This window comes from Cotesia typhae, unplaced genomic scaffold (genome assembly GCF_013202065.1).
Source record: "Cotesia typhae breed Kobodo isofemale line unplaced genomic scaffold, CoteBio_Ctyphae contig_59, whole genome shotgun sequence".
In the NCBI taxonomy this organism is placed as follows: domain Eukaryota; kingdom Metazoa; phylum Arthropoda; class Insecta; order Hymenoptera; family Braconidae; genus Cotesia; species Cotesia typhae.
Window position 1 is genome coordinate 2,636,847 of NW_027423761.1, and position 14,790 is coordinate 2,651,636.

The 14,790-nt window shown below is 28.8% G+C and overlaps 1 protein-coding gene across 2 annotated transcripts in view; it reads left to right on the top strand.

Moving 5' to 3' along the window:
* LOC141532357 (uncharacterized) overlaps nt 1–13,286 on the top strand; it is a 29,553-nt gene extending 16,267 nt beyond the window's left edge. The window contains exons 2-3 of one of the 2 annotated variants that reach the window (XM_074250669.1): nt 12,911–13,021; nt 13,145–13,286. In XM_074250669.1, the coding sequence (XP_074106770.1) occupies nt 12,911–12,963 (53 nt within the window). In that variant the 3' untranslated portion in view covers nt 12,964–13,021; nt 13,145–13,286. Of the gene's footprint in view, nt 1–177; nt 879–12,910; nt 13,022–13,144 lie in introns of those variants that run through there. The other variant, XM_074250670.1, reaches the window with a different exon arrangement.
* Nucleotides 13,287–14,790: the final 1,504 nt, after the last annotated feature.

Sequence of the window (14,790 nt, forward strand, 5' to 3'; positions counted from 1 at the left end):
TTTTTCAATATTCAATTAACATTTTTGAACATAAACTAAAATTTCAAAGAGAGTTACAAGATTTTTAAAAATAATAATGTACAACGAAAAATTAGATAGCAAATTTAAAGAAATGCTGCCTATTGTTCTCAATTATAAGACCTAATTTTAATTTAAATTTTCTTTTTCTGTTAATAGAAATTTGTTTATACCTTCAAAGACGTCGTGAAATTCACTATGGCCAAGGCTCTAACGATGACATTAACATACATTTAAAAAATTGGTTGAGCATGGCTTTTCGCGCATGCAGAAGAAAAATAAAACAAAACCAAGAAAATGTAGTTAATTAACTTCATTTTAAGTTAAGGTGGTTGTTGCGTTATAAGCATTTCAACAGAAAATCATGAATTGTTTTTTATTGACAGATAAATATATTAATAATTCACTACCAAAATTTCAGATCAATTTACCGCGCCGTTTTAAGTAATTAATTTTCGAAATTGCATCTTTTACACGTAGAGGTATGGAGAGATGGTAAAGTTAGTATGAAATCTTCCGTAACACTCGAGTGGGCCAAAGATTTCATACTAACTTTACCATATTTCTATACCTTTACGTTTAAAAGATGATATTTCGAAAATTAATTACTTAAAAACGGTGCGGTAAATTGATCTGAAATTTTGGTAGTGAATTATTAATATATATCTTTCAATAAAAAAAATTTCATAATTTTCTGTTGAAATGCCTATCACGCAACTATTACCTTAAGAGTATAACGCAATGGTTACAACTGATATAAAGTGCAAACTGTCGTGCTGTGATAGTTGATAATTACATTGATTCTACTAATATTATTATAATTATGAATACTGATAGTTTAATATTAATTATTGTTAAGATGTACAGATTATTATTCGTGCTATAGTATTAAAATAAGTATAAATTATATGTTTAAATGATATGTATGAATTAAGGTATTTAAAAGTAAAAAAATTTTTTTTTTTAACATCTATGGTATTTCATATTATTAATTTTTGAGTAGAAAAATTTAGTAGGCATACCACAAAAATCATATTAATGCTGTTACAAGAGTATTCACTGTGAAATTTGCGTGCAACCACCATGAATACACTGTAAGTTCACCAAAATCTGCTGTGTTAATATCGTGAATTCTCTGTATATTATCTGTGAAATCACAGTGAATTCATTGTGTAGATACTGTGATTCTATTGTGAAAACACGGTGATTTCACTGTGAATTCATTGTGAAAACATTATGATTTCACATTTAATTCACAGTGAAATCATAATGTTTTCACAGTGAAATCACCGTGTACAAATGGAACAAATGCACAGTGTAAGCACAGTAAATTCACACAACTTACACGGAGTTTTCACTGTGCTTTTACTGTGATTCTAAAACCGCGAGGGAGAGGACTACTGGTAAGCATAGATTAAAACTATTTAAATAAATTAACCGGATTAAAAGTTAATTTGTACATTATATCATTTATCAATCATAAAAGTCATTATCGAAGCTACCTCTGCGTTTCAAAATATTCATTAAAAAAAATTATCGTCTTTAATTACATAATCGTACAAATTGTAATGATGTATATAAGTTTTATCAATTTTGAATAGATTATTGTTGAATATAAATACCAATTTATTGTTTTGAGTTCAATTAGTTTTATTAATTAATAATACCATTCATAAAATTTTACAATAAGACGTATAATAATGTGGAAATTCTAACATTCGGTAGTTTAGTACGTAAAATATGTGGAGTATCTTGCAAGTCATTAAACTTAGTCCATTTGTTTTGAATTGTACGCGTAAAAGCCACAAAATGTCCGATGCCTTTCGGTATTGCCGATGGTTCATATTCAATAACTCCAGTCAGCAAATATTTTTTATTTTGAATATTAAATGTTATAGGAATTTCCCGTAAATTAGTATTTAATAACTTTTCTCCTGATGAACATTGTGCTTCATAAAAATGATCTAAATTTAACAATAAATACGAATCAATTTCCAGTTTATGACCGGTCACAATTTTTTTACACTTTTTACAATAAAATGTTTCTTTTTCGATATCATTCAAAACACTTTCCTCTAAATAATCAAAACCATTATCCCATACTAATTTAGCATTAGCGTTTAATGTTGATAATTTTTTTGTTTCAGAAGATGCACATTTTACACAATCTCGCCGTTCAGTGATAGATTCATAATTTCTCAGCAAATTTGGAATTAGTTCATTGACATCACATACACAGTTAATAACATATTGTTCTGCATGGAATATTCTTCTTAATAGATTAAATCTTTTACTGTAAAAGTCTGGAGTAGCACCAACCTGCGCGCATAACTGTAGGATTTTTATAAATTGCGAATGATTTTTTGATTGTCAATAAAATTTTGAAAACTTTTGAAATTTAAATAGGCAAAAGACAAAATTTCTACTATACTATCAAATGAACAAGTATTTTTAAGGGATAATTTTACATTACCAACTTTTTGAGGTGCACATCTGCTACCATTTTCAATCATTTTTCTTGTTTTAGTAATTTTAGACTTCATGGAAACTGCATTTTGGTGGATTAATGTTGCTCCTGGTAAAGGATTAACATATTTTCCTCTCTTAACTGGCTTATATGAATCACTGTTTGAGATATATTTCCGTTTTAGCGGTATTTTAGTTTCACAAATTTTAAATGGGATTGGTTGCTCATTGAGTACTATTGAATAACTACTTTCTTCTTTCTGTTCATATGAAAAATTTGACAATGATACTGGGGTAGAATGAAATTTTGTTCAAACCAATTTAAACTATTATTAACTTTGGTACTAATTTCTTTACTGAAACTCAAATTAATATTTGTTGATAATTTTAAAGCATCTTCACTACACTCATCAACGGAAGAATCAATAACAACAACAGTAGACTTTGGTTCCAAATCTGATGACATACTTACATTTGGTAAAATAATTTCTTTAGATGATTCGGATTCATGTAACATTTCTCTTTCTTCAGCATTATTTTTAAACTGTTTTAATTTCTCCTCTATAGTATTCAGAGAAATTTCCGAAAATGTATCCTCGGTGATATTTAATTCAAGAGTTTCATGAAGTTTATTTTTATTCCTCCAATTTTCTTCACAGTTTAGCATGTTGTTGTCTGTCACTTTTTTGTATTATTTGATACTTTTGAATCATCTGTTGTTTCTCATACGCAGCTCTTCCTTCGATCATTCTTGTAGAAATTGTTTTGACATGTTCGACTAAAAACATATCTGCGCGAGTAGGCTGGTGACCTTCTAAAACATTATTTTTGATGTATTTAAAATAGTTCTCAGAACGGGACGAAGTGGCAATATGATTTTTTGATTCATAATGTTTTCGCATTACGTTTGTCCAAGCCGGAAATTGCTTGAATAATTTAATTAGTTTTTTTAATATTGCTACTAAATAATAAGGATTAAAATCGTCAAACCTTACAGAATTATCAGAATCGATATTGCTCTGAGAGTTTTTTACAATTTTATCAATATAATTTGATAATTGAGAATCATCAGTTGAACTTGAAGCCTCAGAATCATCGTCTTCTAGATCTTCATCATGGCAAAATAAGTGGGTATCGCAGGACTTTTCTTTCTCACAACTACTACTGTTTTTAATGGTTTTATAATCAATAGCTGTATCGTCAAAACTAAAAGTTTCCAACTTTTTCAATATATCCATTGAATATCGTTTTTGCACCCATATTCATTTTGACAGATGTTCAATAAAGTTTTCATTAGTCTTTCAATATCTGAAAAATTTTCGAATGTGCTCATTAAGCCGATAGCTCTCAGATAAAAATCTTTAACTATAAATTTTGTTGATGAAAAACATTTGTCCATTGATACGTTGTGAATCAAATGGGCTATATCAATCCTTAAATATAATTGTGGCAAAGTTTCAGTTTTCTTAATTAAAAACTTGAAAGAGTTAGATAAATATTGTTTATAACTCAGGTTACAAAAAGCTAAACATATCGCATTTTGTAGAGCTGCAGACATATCCGTTACTACATCCAGAGGTATTCGAATTTTTGATGAAATCCACTCGAGAAGCCAAAATGTCAGGATTTTTGTGTCATGTCTCTCTGATAACATCTGACAAATCGGGATGATTAAATTGTTAATATATGTAACAATTCGATATAAAAATATTGGACTCTGATGACTATCTTCAGCAAATGGTATTTTTCGAACGACACTTCCAGTGGCATCTAAGGAAACTATCGGGTTAAGTTTAATTAGATCATTATATAAATCAATTTGCTGCGGAGTCCAGTACATAATGAAAAATTTATCGTATCCCACTTGTTTAATAATATTAACAAATTCTGAATTATTATGTTTCAAATGTTTTAACGAATCAAATAAGCTTCCTTGGATACCAAGTCGGATTTTCTTCCCTTCATGACGTATCTGATTAAGAACAGGTGCATTTGGAATTATTGGTGCTGCTTGTTCGCCATACTTTTGATATGTTTCTATGAGCTTTCTTTTGTACTGGTTTCCTTTTTGCAGTTCTAAATCTTTTGCAAATTGACGCCTTTGTTCTCCAGCAATACGCAGTTTTTTAGAATGGGGAATTTTTAAAGTATTGGTTGTATGTATTAGCATGGACACATTTTCATCGTCACTGAAATTAAAAATACACTCTCCAAGAATAGCCGCATGACATAATTTTTCAGTGCATGAACCAGAAATTTTAAGTATAAATTTATCAATGTTATTTTTATTTTCTAGGTGGAGAACTGATTGTTGAGAAAATTTAAATGCGCAAGGTAATTTTTGAAATATATATTAATTTTGTAACGATAGATGTCCAACCGTTTTTTAATGCCAAATATTTTTATTATTGCAATCGATTTTCTCGATTGGTTTAATTTTTAACCATTCTTCTTTAGTAAAAGTTATATTAAAACTTATATACTTTTCTTGAGTTTCCATACTTTCAACCGATTCATTTTGTACATGAAAAATATCTTTCTTATGATCAGTCTTTGAAAAATTTAAACCACGCTCCTTTAGATATCGCTCAAAAATATTATTGCGGTTTTGTGTGATCTCAATATATAAAGCAATTGGAGTTTTCAAGTATTTTCCAGAAGCTAACTTCCAAATTTTACAAATATCTGACCAAACCGGATCACGTCTTGATTTGATTTTACCATTATCAGAACAAATTTCAAAATTTACCACTCTATTTAAAACTTCAACAAACGGTACAGCTGCCCAACTCGTCATTATAAAATATTATAGTTTAATTATCAATTATTTAAATGAATAGACATATATTAGAATGTACAGAAGATAGCTTTTATTTATTAAATGGCAATTATATGAAAAGTGCCTGTGGGTACTCAAGGTCAACAACAATTTAGAAATAAAAAATCTATTAAATGAACATTTCCCCGTGGACTTAATTGAACACAGAAGAAATATATATATATATATATATATATATATATATATATATATATATATATATATATATATATATATATATATATATGTTTAATACGGGCTTTGGGGACTTCAAGATGGCGGACGAGATTTATGTATACATAGATTCTAATTAATGTTCTGATGTGTATATTCCTAATTAAATTCTAATTATTAAAATATTTATTTAGATATTGCAACTTTTATATATATCTCTGATTATGGGAACCTTTCACTATATATTTCTGGTTCTGAGGACCTTCTACTATATATTTCTAATTTTGAGGACATTTCGAAAAAAATTATTCAAATCTAATGAATTAAAGTCTCTATAGAAATGACTTTGTTTTTATTTAGGTTATCCTTAGACATTCATAATAACTGATTGAAAAACTTTGTACTATTAAAGTAATATCTCTACGCAATGAAAAAAATATTTGAATCCGAATTATGTACAGAGTGCATTTATTGCAATACGTATGATGTATGAAATTGTTAAATTCGGAAATTTCAATCCGTATAATTTATGATTAAAGCTTCAGATAAAAATCGTTTCGATTTTATGCTCATATTTATTCAGGAATAAGGGCGTATAAGAGACATAAATATATAATTTGAAAGACCTTACGTATACATGCCTCAGATTGAGATCCTATACAGTCAAATAGATATGATTTTTGAAAAAGATTCACTAATTAATTAATGAAGGATTATTAAATAACTTTTAACTTAAAAGTTTTAAGTTGAAATGATTAGTTCTGAGCATAATGCTCGAAATTTTCTCATATTCTTGGTCGAAAGTTAGTAGAATAATGAGCAATATATATCTAATTTTAAAGACCTCCGCTGATATATAATTAAGTTCGAGGACCAATGCATTCATATTTATCTAGGTTCTGGGACAAGTTTTTCTCGATATGAGGTCTGAGTGTAAAAGATGCATACTTGGGCTCGACAGATAATTCTCACATTGATACAATTATCAGGTAGATCACGTAATCGGGATATTCGTTGAAAAATGTGTTTTTTCACTCAATCTAGGTAAACATATAATCAAATCCGTAAACGTAAACTCTTGTAAAATTTTACCAATCGAATTATAAATAGTGTACTCAGGAAATTATCTAGTAATGTTTAGAAGTGGATGATTGAATGACTTTCAATTTGAAATGATTAGTTCTAAGCTTGAGAATTTGAAATTTCCACGTTTTTTCAGTCGGTAATTATTAGTTAGTTGAGCGATATATATCTGATGTCAGAGACCTCCGCTGATAAATAGTTGAGTTCGAGGACCAATACATTTATATATATCTAGGTTCGGGGACGATTCGTAAATTGATGTATATTCCCTATCACAAAAGTGCACAAAATTAGTAACTTTTTTTCTGAGAAATTGCCATTTAAATAATTTATACAAAATAAACAATAGATATGTACGAAATTGTTTTAGTTCTTTTTAACGGTTTTATAGTTTTTGTTTTTTTCAAATTTTCGAGATATAAGGATTAAGGGTTAAAAAATGCTTACTTGGGGCTCAACAGATATTTCTCACATTGATACAATTATCAGATAAATTGTGTAATTAGGATATTTGTTAAAAAATGAGTGTGTTTACTCAATCTAGGTAATCTTATAATTGAATTTTTCATCGCGTAAACTCTCGTAAAATTTTACCACTCGAATCTCAAACAGTGTACTCAGGAAATTATCTAGTATTGTTTAGAAGTGGATAATTGAATGACTTTTAATTTGAAATGATTAGTTCTAAGCTTGAAAATTTGAAATTGATACGTTTTCTCAGTCGGTAATTATTAGTCTCTTGCGCGATATATATCTGATTTCAGAGACCTTCGCTGATATATAATTAAGTTCGAGGACCATAACATTCATATATATATCTGGGTTCGGGGACGATTTGTAAATCGAAATATATTCACTATCAGGGACCTGATTCGAGATGGTAATGTCCACGTTCACAAAATTAGCAAGGATTTTACTGAGAAATTACCTTTTAAAAGTTTATATAAAATATACGATACATCTGTACGGAATTGTATTCATTTTTTTACCGGTTTCATATTATTTATAAGTTTTTAGCAAGTTTTCTAGTTATAAGGTCAAAGTGTAAAAAGATGCATAGTGTGACTTGCCAGATAATTCTCAGGTTGATACAATTATTAGATAGATCACATAATCGGGATATTTGTTAAGAAATAAGGGTGTTGACTCAATCTAGATAAACATTCAATTGAATTCTTCAACGTAAACTCTCGATCAATTTAACAACCCGAATCGTAGACAGTGTACTCAGATAATTATCTGGTATTGTTTAGAAAAGAATGATTAAATGACTTTTGATTTGAAATGATTAGTTCGAGATGAAGAATTTGAAATTAACACGTTCTCTCAGTCGGTAACTATAAGTTTCTTGCACGATATATCTCTGATTTCAGAGACCTCCGCTGATATATAGTGGAGTTCAAGGACCATTATTTTTATATATATCTGGGTTCAGGGATGATTTGTGAATCAATATACATTCACTATCAGGGTCCTGATTCCAGATGCTTATGTCCACGTGCATAATATTGGTAATATTTTTTCTGCGGAATTTCCTTTTAAATAATTAATACAACATAAATATTGCATATGAACGAAATTGATAAAAATATTTTTTTTTCCGGTTTTATAATTTTTATAAGTTTTTTTCGAATTTTCTAGATAAAGGTCAAAGTATAAAAAGATGCATATTTGGATTCGACAGATAGTTTTCAGGTTGATACAACTATCAGATAGATCACGTAATCGGGATATTTGTTAAAAAATGAGTGTGTTTACTCAATCTGGGTAATCTTATAATTGAATTTTTCATCGCGTACACTCTCGTAAAATTTTACCACTCGAATCGCAAACAGTGTACTCAGGAAATTATCTAGTATTGTTTAGAAGTGGATAATTGAATGACTTTTAATTTGAAATGATTAGTTCTAAGCTTGAAAATTTGAAATTGATACGTTTTCTCAGTCGGTAATTATTAGTCTCTTGCGCGATATATATCTGATTTCAGAGACCTTCGCTGATATATAATTAAGTTCGAGGACCATAACATTCATATATATATCTGGGTTCGGGGACGATTTGTAAATCGAAATATATTCACTATCAGGGACCTGATTCGAGATGGTAATGTCCACGTTCACAAAATTAGCAAGGATTTTACTGAGAAATTACCTTTTAAAAGTTTATATAAAATATACGATACATCTGTACGGAATTGTATTCATTTTTTACCGGTTTCATATTATTTATAAGTTTTTAGCAAGTTTTCTAGTTATAAGGTCAAAGTGTAAAAAGATGCGTAGTGTGACTTGCCAGATAGTTCTCAGGTTGATACAATTATTAGATAGATCACATAATCGGGATATTTGTTAAGAAATAAGTGTGTTGACTCAATCTAGATAAACATTCAATTGAATTTTTCAACGTAAACTCTCGATCAATTAAGCAACCGAATCGTATACAATGTACTTAGGGAATTATCTGGTATTGTTTTGGAAAGAATGATTAAATAACTTTTGATTTGAAATGATTAGTTCGAGATTAAAAATTTGAAATTAACACGTTTTCTCAGTCGGTAACTATAAGTTTCTTGCACGATATATCTCTGATTTCAGAGACCTCCGCTGATATATAGTGGAGTTCAAGGACCATTATTTTTATATATATCTGGGTTTAGGGACGATTTGTGAATCAATATACATTCACTATCAGGGCCCTGATTCCAGATGCTTATGTCCACGTGCATAATATTGGTAATATTTTTTCTGAGGAATTTCCTTTCAAATAATTCATACAACATAAATAATGCATATGAACAAAATTGATTAAATTCATAACTTCCTGCTAAGGAAATCGAAGATTTTCAAAAATCGGGAAGTTATTGTTCTCACCCCGTTTTGCAAAAATTGAGTTTTCATCAGATCTCGACGTTTAAAGGTCACAGGAAGCTTCCCTGACTATCCCCGCGAGGTCGTCACTATGTCTATATGTATGTGTGTTTGTTTAAGTATGTCAATCGCTTATAACTTTTGAACGGTTGAACCGATTGCATCGCGGTTGGTGCCATTCGAAAGGGCCATTCGAAAGGGATAGATTTTGAGAAATTTTGAAAAATCTCAAAAAAATTAAAAAAGAAATCACATTTGAAAGTGGTATTTTTGGAATATCTTTTAAACGGTTCGATCGATCAATTTCAAAAACTAATCCGACTTTAAGCTTGAAAAATCACGCTGATCGACGCTAATGCGGCCAAAATCAGTTGATTCGTTCGAGAGATAGCGTGAATGAAAGAAAACCGAAAGAAACCGAAAAAAGTGTTTTTATCACTTAACTTCGATGGCCGCTTTCTTTGGAAAAAAATTTTTTTTGCGCATGCGCAGAACGCACATGCGCAAAGGTTCTGCGCATGTAGTTTAGGCGGAAAAATTTAAAAACTTAAAAAAAATTTTTTTTTATTATAGCTTAATTTTTTTGCACTATGTGTCCTGCGCATATAATTTTAGCGCAAAGATTTAAAATCTTCAAAAAAATTTTTCTTTAAAGGTGTAAACCAGGGAAAATAGAGTACTTTATCGTGAAAACAATTATTTTTCTTGCGAAAAGTCCAGCTTGTCCAGCTTGTGACCAAATAAGAATTTTTATTATCTGAAAATTTTAATTTAATAATTAGAAAATATGAAACTTTTTGACCTACCAATAGTCTAGTCAACAAGTGTCTTTTTGGTCGACTTTTTCCGGCAGTCTCCGAAAATTATGATTCAGATGTCATTCGATTCGGAATGGCATCTAGATGATTTCTAAAAAGAATGAAGTTTCGCTTGAAAAAATTGCAAATGTAATAAAGATTTTGAATATTTAAAAAAAGATTCAAAATAGGAGGAAATTTCCTGAAATATTTCTCGACTTCCGGAACTGTAGGACCAATATTTATAATTTTTCCAGAGAAATAAAAATACGGCTGAAAAGGGTGCTCTAGCTTGCGTCCCTGATTCAGAAAGATGATTTGAAATGATTACCTTCATGTTAATTGTATATCTATATAGTATTCAAATCCGACACATTTAAATCATTCCAAATCATTTTTAATAATTTCAAATTAGATTTCTTAATCAGGGTAAACCACATCTACTTTGGAGTACTCATCCGCGAGCTCAAAATATTACATAAATTCTATTTTAGGCTTAAAAATCTAAAAAATGTCATAAGTACAATTTTAAGCGCTCAGGAATGGAATTAGCGGGAAGTTGCACGGATGGCTTTTAGGGTGAACCTTTTTCTAATTTTTTGTTACCGGTTTTATATTTTTTATATTTTAAGCTTTTTCAAATTTCCTAAATAAAGGTCAAAGTGGGGAAAGATGCATACTTGGGTTCGACAAATTGTTCTCAGGTTGATACAATTATTAGATAGATGACGTAATCAAGATATTTTTAAGAAATGACTGTGTTGACTCAATCTAGGTGAACATTTAATTTAATCCTTTAACGTAAACTCTCGATTAATTTACCAACCTGAGTCGTAGACAGTGTACTCAGGAAATTAATTTGGTATTGTTTAGGAATAAATGATTGAATGACTTTTGATTTGAAATGATTAGTTCTGAGATTAAGAATTAAAAATTTACACGTTTTCTCAGTCAGTAACTATTAGTTTTTTGCGCGATAAATCTCTGATTTCAGAGACCTCCGCTGATATATAGTTGAATTCGAGGACCATTACTTTTATATATATCTACGTTCGGGGACGAACATCGGTCTTGACAGATAATTCTAACATTGATAAAATTATCAGATAGATAACGTAATCAGGATATTTGTAAGAAATTGAGTGTGTTCACTCAATCTAAATAAACATATAATTGAATCCTCAAACGTAAACTCTTGTAAAATTTTACCTCTCGAATCGTAGACAGTGTACTTAGGAAATTATTTGGTATTGTTTAGAAATAAATTATTGAATGACTTTTTATTTGAAATTATTAGTTTTTAGATTAAGAATTTAAAATCTACCCGTTATCTCAGTCGGTAACGATTATTTTCTTGCACGATATATATCTGATTTCAGAGACCTCCGCTGATATATTATTGAGTTCGAGGACTATTACATTCATATATATATATCGGAGTTTTGGGGCGATTCGTAAATCGATATATATTCACTATCAGGCACTTGATTCTAGATGATAATGTCCACGTGCACAAAATTGGCAACGTTCTTACTGAGAAATTTCCTCTCAAATAATTCATACAATTATTTTCTATTTGTCGATGAGTTTCTCTTATTTCCGCAAATTCTAAAATTTTGATTGTACGATTAAATTTTGTATGATTTTTGGTTTTAAAATATATTTCTATCTTACATTCTTTACGACTAGGACTGTTATTATTTTATCAATTTTCACAACTGAGCCTGTTACTTACTTATTTACTATTTTTTATCAATTTTTTTCAAGTTTTAAATTTCAAAATCCTTTATTCCAAATACAAATGAAATTCAACAACTAAGTTTTTAAATATCACAATTTTTTCTAAATTACTTAGGATCTGTATCAAAAAAAAAAAAAAAAGGAATGAAATAGCGAAGCATAAAATTTTCTATGAAAACATGAACATTTTATAAAAATTATAATAATTGAACGTCGTAAAATTAGAGATCCATTTTCAAAGAGTTTTTCTTAATGAAAGAAAATCAAATCTTCAAAGAAACAAACAACTTAATTTATCGATAATTTGAGAAAATTCGAAAGAATTTGAGAAAAAATTCTACTGAGTTCAAACCATATCATAAGTTAATAATTTTTAAAATATTTTTAGGAATTACTCTGAAATTGTTCATAATCTTTTGATAAAATAAAAGCTCGTAGATTTTAATTTTTATAAGACTATGTAATGAGACTCGATAAGTCTGAACCGATAATAATCACCTCAATTCACAAGTAAACGGATTTGTCTTAAGTAAATATTGAAGCCCTCAAAGTCCGTATTAAACATATTTTCCTAATTCGGCTTCGGGTACGGTCCTCGAAGCCCGTGATAATCGTGATCGTCTTTGGGTACCGTCCTCGTAGCCGAAAAATGTCCCCGAAGACCGATATATATATGCGAAATCGTCCTCGTTTACCGTATTAAACATATATATATATATATATATATATATATATATATATATATATATATATATATATATATATATATATATATATATTACGGGGATGTTCCGTAGTTGACGAAATGAAAATCATAATTCATAATATATAAACACGTATATGATTAAATATTTATTTAATTTTTTTTCTCTTAATTACACCGTGTGAACAATGCGAGGGACAGCTAAGACTTTATTATTTATAATTTACTATTAAACATTTTTTAGCGAGAAGAAGGCTGTCCGACAATTTTTTTGGGAATGTGTTAACGAAAGTCTGATCACACTTCCCAAGAACACCATACCTTCCATAACCATGAGTCAAAATGGAATAGACTTGTAAGATTTTAATTGAATTATTTTTAATTTTGTTATTATTTTATTGTTATTAACTATGTTTCTAATCATTTTTATGCATTGTCTATATTGTATCTAAACTACGAAATTTTATTCTTCTATTAGTGAAGACATTGGAGTAATTGATACTGATGCTGATGATCATAGTAGACATGAAGCTGATAATTCTGTAAACAAGGATATTACTAATGACGATATCGAAAATGATGCTAGTCCGACTGATGATGATATTGACGAAGTTAACGATGATGGTAATTAATTAACTTTTTTTAAATAAAATTAATTGTATTTTTTTGTTGTACGATAATTGTATTATAATGAAATAATATTAATTTTATTAAATTCCAGTTCGACCTGACGAAGAAATAGAAAAAGTTGATTTTAACATCTCTGATTACTTTGTCAAACACAGAAGCCAACTGATATGTATCGTATGTTCGAAAAAATTTGTCAAATGTGGAAATTCTTCAATTTCCAGAAGTGCATTAAAAAATCATTTAAAAAAACACAAAATATATGTTTTGTAATTCTTTTATAGTTTATAAGAATAAAAATATTTTTAAATTGTTTCTACAAAAACTAATTGAAAATGTATTTTTTTTGTTATTGATTTAAAATTTAATGCTATTATATTTCCAAAATTTTTTTATCCAGATTAAATAAAAAAAAAACTTTTAATGATCTTCTTATTTTGCAATTACAGGCAGCTTAAGGCAAATTCACATTTCTAAATATGGCTACAAGAGCTACAAGTAGGTGTAGTGCTCATATGGTTTTCTTATGAAACTATAGCATAATCTTTATTTACTTGTATATAAATATTTATAACAAAAATGTCCACTTGTATTTATCTATGTACTTTGGTATTATTTATTAAAATTAAATTAAAAATTAAAATTGAAAGATAGTGAATGAAAAAACGCGATTGATTGACAGAGTCCTTATACAATCATCAAATTATCATGGATTAAAAATGACAATTAGTAGCACCATATAACTCAAATTATAATTTAAAATTTATAAGAACGAGTTTATAAAGGTTACTGTTTAAAAAAAGAATATTATTATTTTTTTTTACTTTCTCTTTTTTTTCTTTTTTTCTTTGATTCTCTTAACCATTTATTGGGTGGCAATTTCCTTTTTCCATACCGAGCAGCAAGATTTCGTAAATGATTTTCACAATTTTCTTTAGTAATGTTGAAATTACTAATTATTTCTGTAATTTCAGTTATTGATAATGACGTCTCAGTTGCTACTTGTTTTAATTTATTCGAGTCTCCTAAGTTTCCTAAGTCTTCCAATGTACATAATTTTCCATTCAAAATAACTTTTCTTTCATTGTTATTGTCATGATTTTTTTGATTTTTATTTTCAGAAGTTATTCCAGACGCAAAAAATTTTGAAATCATAACTTGATTTTGTTGGAGGAGTATATTAACTGGCTTTAATGGTATTGTAGATGATGGAGATGTTATGGTGGAGGATATTTTTTTATTATTAGTACCTGATGTCAATAATTGATTGGACTTAGGTAAAACGAGTGGTGTGTTTATTAATGGTTTATTTTTTTTTTCAGAATTGTTACTGTGGAGGATGGACGTTTTCTATTATTCGTAACTGATGACATCAATATTTCATTGGACTTTAGTAAAACGAGTGGTGCTGCTGTTAATGGTTTGATTTTTTTCAGAATTGTATTACCAGGTTTTTGTGGTATTTTCAACGAGTGAGATGTTACTGTGAAGGATGAA